Raw genomic sequence first — 7,650 nt, forward strand, 5'->3', positions numbered from 1 at the left:
CCCAAAGTCTATTTTTGATATTCCCTGGGGACTTCCTTGCTCTGTTCCCCTTGCTGTTCTGTTGCACACCCGTAGTGTTTCACCTCGGTGTGGTGGGGTCAGATCAGGTGCAATTCCCCGCACTGTCTCTCCAGTATCGTCCCCGGTAGTGCTATGGGTCAGTTAGCGATGTTGTCTCGCAGTGGGTCTGGCCCTTTGGTCCTCTCTGTGCATTGGCTGCTCTGAGCAGGAATATCTTCCTCAGGCTTGGGGGGCCAGGATGTGCTCCACTCTCTCTCCCTCCCTCTTCATTTGCTCCTGTGTGCCCTGATCAGACGTGTTCCTCCACATGGATATCCCACAGGGATATTTTTAAACTGTCATTATATATGTGTGTGTATATATATATATTTGTGTGTATGTGTTACCTTCTCCTGCAGGGCAGTGTCCCCCGGTACGGCTGCACCCCTACACCCCCTCCTAGTGATGTCACTGCTTTTTGTTTCTGTTTGCAGTCTGTTCTTTCCCTTTTCCTCTCTTTCTGTGGAGTGATTGCTGCTCTACGACTTTCTACTCATCTAAACTTTCCCACAGGTATAGTCTTTCCAGTGAGTCTGCATCCACGCATTCAGTCGTCAGACACATACGAGTACTGTGCCCCTACTATGTGTCGAGCCAACACACACATACACTCACAGCCACTGAGTTGATGCCAACTCGTAGCAGCCCTGTAGAACAGGCTAGGAGGTTCTGAGCCTGTAGCTCTTCGCCGGAGTAGGCAGCCCGGTCGGTCTCCGGCAGAGCAGCTGGTGGTTTTGAACTGTTCGCCAAGCAGCCCAGAGAGTAACCACTACACCAGCAAGCGCTCCTTTGTGTCAGGCGTGTCAAGCAGCGGTGGTAACAACAGGCACCAGCACGGCCCTCGTGCAGCTTACATGTGACAAGGTGACCGGCCTCACTGTGCAGGGTCACAAACAGTTAAGTGCTGGGGAGACAAGGGAGCAGGGATGATGACATTGTTCCCAAGGGAGCATGGGTGTGTGAGAAACCAGGACGTCTTCCCTGAGGAAATGATGTCTGAACCTGGTTGGGAGGAGAGGCCCCTGTGGAGGACAGGTGGGGCATGAAGTGAAGGAAAATCTGAGGGCGAGTGGCTGGTCTATGAAGAGACGCTTCCCTTGGCCACTGGTTCTCAACCTTGGGGCACATTGGGGTCATCTTGAGAGCTTTAAAAGGACAGATGCCTGGACCTTGACCCCCAAATCCTACTGGAATTGGTCCGGCTCGTGGTTTTAAAGACCAGCGCGAGAACAGACGTCTTGAGGGTCCCCACCTTGCTGAGTTTCCAGTTCTCATCGTTTTGTGGGGCACAGCCGGACTCTTCTTAGGACCAGGAGCCAGCAACGTTCCCTTACCCCCCAGAACAAACCAAAGAAATCCACACCCAGAGATGTCTCTGTAAAAAAGTCCTAGATAGAACAACAAAATAAACGAATCAAAAGCCATGGACGTTATCAGGCACTGAGGTGTTCATCTGCAAGCATCTCCTGTCACCGATCGTTTAAACAGAGGATTGTTTTTCTCATAAAACCAGAGTCTAGAGGTGACAGCAGCTGGCTTTGATTCGGCCTTTAAATGTCTCTCAGGCCCCCTTGTCTTTCCTGCTTATTCACGTCTTTCCTCGAATTTGTGGCTTCCTGGCTGCCACGTGGCTGCTGCTGTGTCAGATACCTGTTGTCTGTCTTGAAGCTCAAAGAGTAGGAAGCTATGTTTCCCTTAAACCATGTTTCTCTCCTTATCAGAAAAACGTTCTTAGGTTACCAGCCTTCTCCCTGGCTTCACATCGGCCAGAACTGTCAGACATGGTCAGCTCTAGCTGCAAGGGAGTCAAAGGGGGAACTATCTGTTCATGGCATCTCTACAACAGAGGGGAGGGAGAGTGAGACTTGGGAGCACCCCTGCCATCCACCCAGAGTCACGAAGGGATGCGAAGAGGATTTGTTCCCTCTCTTAGGTCAGACATGTCCCTTTGAACCGCTCTCCTGAAATGCTCTGATCTTGGACCAAGTCTTTCTGTTGGGGAGGTTGCTCACGGCTCCTGGGGCCGTGTGGTTTTCACTTCCTCGGCTCCAGTAACACAGCCGTCTGTTCCTTTCTAGGACAACTTAGGATGGGACCCAAAGGGGAACGAGGATTTCCGGGGCCTCCAGGAAGATGTCAGTGCGGGCCTCCTGTGAATGTGAATAACCCTTCCCACGGGGAATCTCTGCATGGATCCAGTTCCTCACAAGTCCCTGTGGTAAGGCTTTGGGGGGCAAAATCTAGGATGGTGATTGTGTTAGGCAGGGTTGACTAGAGAAACACATCCAAGGGCACTCATAGATGGGTAAGAGTGAGCTTTCTATCAAGAAGTAATTAGGCATCAATAAAACATCTCAGCCCAGTCCAACTCAAGTCCATGAGTCTGATCCTAGTCCATAAGTCCCCATCAGATTCATGAAGCTACATGCAATGGTGCAGAATGCAGGAACATCGCTGGCTGGTGCGTGCAAAGTCACGTGGATCCAATGGCAGTGGATGCATCTCCAGGGCTCCTGGAGGTCTCTACATGGCATCAACAGGAAGGTGACCTTGTGAGAAGGCCACTTCCACCAGGAGGCACCATCAGGCTGTGACCTCATTGACAGGCTGAACTCCACCCCTTCACCTCTAGGTCTTCAAGACGTTGATGATGTTATGTAATGACCACAGTTATCAATAAGGGCCTTCCAGTTGACCTTCTCATGGCTTTTCAAATCCTTTTTAGTACGTTAATTTTCCCTCGTGACGCTAGGTACACCTCATGATTGGAAATTGGAAAATCAAACAAAGAAAACTGGTTTTTTGTGGTTCCCTTTAGGAAGTATTTTCTTGGTATTTTTAAAGAAGAATTTTTTAACCTGGTTGAGATGACTGTATGAAAATGATGTGTCCTAGTTGTCTCTATTGAAATCTAGTCATATTTCAACCTTCTTTTAGAGTATCATTTTATGCTTCTTACTAAAGAACATTTCCAATTAAAAGCAAAGCAAACCCCAATAGATCAAGTAGTGTAACGGTCCCGTTTCCCGCCCCCTCACAGCCATCAGCTAGTTGATCTTCTTCCCTGTGGTCCCTTCCTGTGTGCTCACTACGCCCCTCTTTGGACTAGTTTGACATGAGCACTGGCCATGCATCCATCGTAAGCATCACTTGAAGGCAGGTACAGTCGTCTGTCTGTGGCCCTGCTGTGCTATGATTTGTATAACCAGTGCTGAGTGCTGGCTATTTATAGGCTGCTCCCAAGGTTTGCTTCACTATACATACCATGGTGAATTTCTGAGTGAAAACCCACCCATTCTACCTATAGTGTTGAAAGTACACTAAGCCAAACCATGCAGGGGGTATTTCAATTTTAAAAAGACAAAGCAGCCATTTCAAGTGTACATAAGGACGATGCCACTGCAGTTAGAGAACCAGAGGAAAGAAAACATGAGCTGCCCGGGTGTTGCGGGCCAGAGTTAAGATGTCAAAGAACAGGAGACTGACGCTGTTAAGAACTTTCCAGGTCATGCTCCACTAAATTCTGGGGGTGGGGGCAGGGGCGCTGAATGAATTGGATAACGTGATTAGATGACAGCATCATCTTTTTATTTCTTAAGTCTTGGGAACATTGAAAATATTTAATTTTTTTAATCACAGAAGACATCATATATCTCTATTTATCTATAAGTAGCCAACTCCCCTCCCCAATTTTTAAAAAAACCCTCACTGCCTTCAAGTCAATGCTGATTCAACCCTATAGGACAGGGTAGAACTGTGCCTGTGGGTTTCCAAGACACTCTTTAGAGGGGTCTTTCTCTAAAAGGTCAGTGCTTTCCAACTGACCTTGCAGATGACAGCCCAACACATAACCATTATGTCACCAGGGCTTCTCCCACCCCTAAGTACAGATGTAACAAAACAAACCCCTCACTGCCGGTGGTCGATTTGGACACATAGTGGCCATATAGGGCAGAGTGGAATCCCTGTAGGGTAGAGTAGAATCCCTGTAGGACAGAGTTGAGTCCCTATAGTTCGGAGCAGAATCCTTATAGGGCAGAGAATTCCTTTAAGGCAGAGTAGAATCCCTATAGGGTAGAGTAGGACCCCTATAGGACAGAGTAGAAGTGCCTCTCCGGGCTTTCTAGTTGGTTTCCTGGAAAGCCTCCTCCCAAGGAGCAGCTGGTTTTGAACCACTGACCTTGTGGTTAGCAACCCAAAGCGTTACCCACTACCCATCCCAGAGGCCCTGCAGAAACCTCAGACAGGAGGGACTGGAAGGTGTGAGGATCAAGACACATCCCCTGACTTCAGGAGGAGCCCTAGGGGGAAGGGTACAAATCCCCCTTCTCCGAGGATGGCGATTCCATCTCCCCCAGGGGCGCTGCCGCTATGCTCTCCGAAGTGCTTCCGGACGCCCTCACCAGTGTGTTCCTTGGCAGATTTTTGTGGTCAACAACCAAAAGGAGCTTGAGAAGCTGAACACCCAAAACGCCATCGCCTTCCGCAGAGACCAGCGATCGCTGTACTTCAAGGACCGCCTTGGCTGGCTCCCCATCCAGGTAGGTACGCCATGGAGGACACTTCAGGACCTGCCTCACCCTACCCTGCTTGGGAAAGGGACACACCCATTCAAGCCACCCGCGGAACTCACTGTCCTCGAGTCAATGCTGAGTCAGGACAACCCAGTAGACAGGGTAGAACTGGCCCCGTGGGCTTCTGGGACTGTAATTCTATGGGAGTAGAACTCCGTCTATCTCCCCATTCATGTAAAGGGAAGGCCAAGTAGTTGTCTCGGGCCAAGCTGTTGCTGCCTGTTCCCTGGAAGAGATAAGCATCCTCCTTCACATCTTTTCTGAGCAACTCTCCCAGCGGAGCCTCCTTTCTGAGTCTCTGGGTGAGGAAGGCCCATAACTAAGGATGCACCTGTCTCTACATCCCCAACCTGAAGGCTGCCGTCTGACGCTGGCCCAGCCTTCCTGCCATCTACGGAGCTCTGGGCAATGGGAAAGAACTGCCTTTCTTAGTCTGGAGGAGGAAACTCTGAAGAGGCCCCAGCAAGCCAGTGGGGTCCCTGGAACCCAGGAGCTAGTGCCCGGCCCTGCTTATTGGCTGCCTGGATGTCCCTTCTGTCTCCCAGTAACTATTGTTTCTTTGGCCAGCTGACCCCCTTCTACCCTGTGGAGGACCCTGTAGACCACCGTGGAACCTGCGGTGATGGGGTCCTGCAGCCTGGGGAGGAGTGTGATGATGGTAACAGCGACATGGGTGATGACTGCATCGGTGAGTGGGGGCCCAGTCTTGGTGGGGTGGGAGTCCGGGGGAGGACCCTGGTCACCAGCTGTGGTGGTTTGAGATGACTCTAGAGCCAGGGGGACTAGACCTGGGTTGCTGTGGGGGTCCCCTACAGCCACAGTTTTCTCCTTCCACCACCCAAACTCATCAGTGGGGGTTGGTGCAAACGATCTTGCCCTGAAAGACTGGTGTTCTAAAGAGGAATGTACTCCCACCCCCACCCGTCTCCCAACCTTGCGGTTTCTTTTCGTAGCAAAACCCAAGCTCAAAAGGCTGTGGTTTTCATGTCTGGATAGTGGGGGAAGGGATGCAAATGCCTGGAATTGGACTCGGGATTCGGTTTTATCCGTTGGGGTTCCAGGAGCAACGTCTTTTGACGATAGCAGCTGGCCCAGCCAGACCTGCCTCCAGTCTCATGGACAGTGGGGCTTCCATGTGTCTGTATTTTGAATCAAGTGGCAGGCTGAGGCAGAAAGCACGGGCCTGAGAGTCAGAGACGGAGTGCTGGCCCTGCTGGCTGCCAACTCAGCCTTGGGCTCAGCCAAGAAGCACCACCCCGTGCGTGGGATGGGGGAGGGAGGGCACCAACTGCCTCCACTGTAAACTGGTGTGTCCCTCTGAACTGCTCCGGGTCTTCCGAGATGCCATCATCTCTAATGATGACAAGAGGAGCCAGGAATGTATATGGTGAGTGTCTCTAGCACGTAGTGCTTGGGACCCACCGGCTACATTCATCCAAGACTTATTCTTTAGGCCCCTACGATGGGAGCCAGGCTTGGATTCAGGGCAGGGGTGTGTAGACCCACGGACGAGCCCCTCCCCCCACCCCCAGCGGCTCCAGGGCAGGATGAAGGTACAGTGCGTGGGGCAGGGGCAGCTGCCGCTGACCCTCTGATCCCTGGGGCACTGCTGGGGCCCGGAGTCCCGCCTGTCTTTGGTCACCGTAGGAAAGAACTGATGGCTTCTCTGTGCCCTGTGACAATGGAAATGGGGTTCACACCCCAACCTCCCTTTGTGTGAGACCGGAGGGCCTTCTGTGTTCCTAAGAGTTTTATATAGAGTAACTGTATATTTAGAAAACATCCCAGCCCCAATCAAGTCCATAAGTCCGATATTGGCCCATATGTACGATACCAATCTATACATTCCATTCCTCTTCAGACTCACGAAATACATGCAATGATGCCAAATGCAGAAAGATCACAGGCCAGTGGGTAGAAAGCATCTCAGATCTGGCAGGGGTCTCCACATGGCCGCTCCAGCTTCAGGGCTCTGGCTCTCAGCGTGGCTCCATGTGTCTTGTCAACAGGAATGTCTCACAGGGAGTGTGTGCATGGGTCCCACCTCCAGAGAGCTATTTATCTCCGTAGCACCTCCAAATGAGGTCATCAAGCTGTGACCTGATTGACAGGCTAAACCCCCACCCCTTCACTCATAACAGTTTCAAGTTGACAATAGATTATGTAACTGCCACACCTCCTACTGAGGATCCCTGCTGTCCCTGAAACACAGGCTGGGGCCAATCAGCTGTGTAACTCAGTCTGGAAGCTCTAGTTTTCCAGACAGGAATTGCAGCCAGCACCCACCCCTCCGGACCCTCCCCTCACTGGGTGCTGGGGGGCGCGGGGTATCGGGGCTAAGTGTCCCTCAGTGTCCAGCACGGCAGGATGGCATGGAGTCTCCCTCCCCTTCTTCCACTGCCTATCAGTGCGGGGTCTGCAGGCAGCTGCTGTCTGTGGAGTCTGGCTGAGCTTTGTGGATGGCACTTCTTCCCGTGGGGCCCCGCTGGTCACAAAGGCCTTGCAGGCTGAGGCACACCTGATGCCTCGCCCCTGTTCTCAGCTGCGCTTCCGTGTCCTCTCAGGCTGTCACCGGGCCTACTGTGGAGACGGCCACCGGCAGGCGGGCGTGGAGGACTGTGACGGCTCTGACTTTGGCCACCTGACCTGCGAGACCTATCTCCCTGGGTAGGAACCCCCTCGCCCTGTTGCCCCTCCTAGACCCTCTGCTCCTGGCTGGCTCTCGCTCCTGCCGCCCCCTTGTCCTTCACAAAGGGGAAGGTGTCTCTCCTGCTGCTGGTACCTTTCGAGACCCTGGGGTGGTGATGACCAAGACATGGTCCCTGCTCACTTTTCTTTCTTCCTTTAAAAAAAAATCATGTTACTGGGGGCTCTTAGGGCATTCGTAGAACATTCCATGCATCAACTGGATCAAGCATGTTTGTACATATGTTGCCATCATCATTTCCAAAACATTTCCTACTTGAGTCCTTGGTATCAGCGCCTCTTTTCCCCCTCCCACCTCGTGAATCCTTGA

At 52.0% G+C, this 7,650-nt stretch overlaps 1 protein-coding gene across 1 annotated transcript in view; it reads left to right on the forward strand.

Annotated features, from left to right (window-relative positions):
- Positions 1 to 7,650, forward strand: part of COLQ (collagen like tail subunit of asymmetric acetylcholinesterase) — a 50,926-nt gene that overhangs the window by 36,378 nt on the left and 6,898 nt on the right. Inside the window, exons 12-15 of the mRNA XM_045297693.1 lie at positions 2,139 to 2,278; positions 4,482 to 4,601; positions 5,202 to 5,322; positions 7,199 to 7,301. Of these exons, the coding sequence (XP_045153628.1) occupies positions 2,139 to 2,278; positions 4,482 to 4,601; positions 5,202 to 5,322; positions 7,199 to 7,301 (484 nt within the window). The remainder of the gene's footprint in view (positions 1 to 2,138; positions 2,279 to 4,481; positions 4,602 to 5,201; positions 5,323 to 7,198; positions 7,302 to 7,650) is intronic.

Source organism: Echinops telfairi, unplaced genomic scaffold, assembly GCF_000313985.2.
Source record: "Echinops telfairi isolate 266 unplaced genomic scaffold, ASM31398v2 ScPeMD7_7420;HRSCAF=8458, whole genome shotgun sequence".
Taxonomy (NCBI): Eukaryota; Metazoa; Chordata; class Mammalia; order Afrosoricida; family Tenrecidae; genus Echinops; species Echinops telfairi.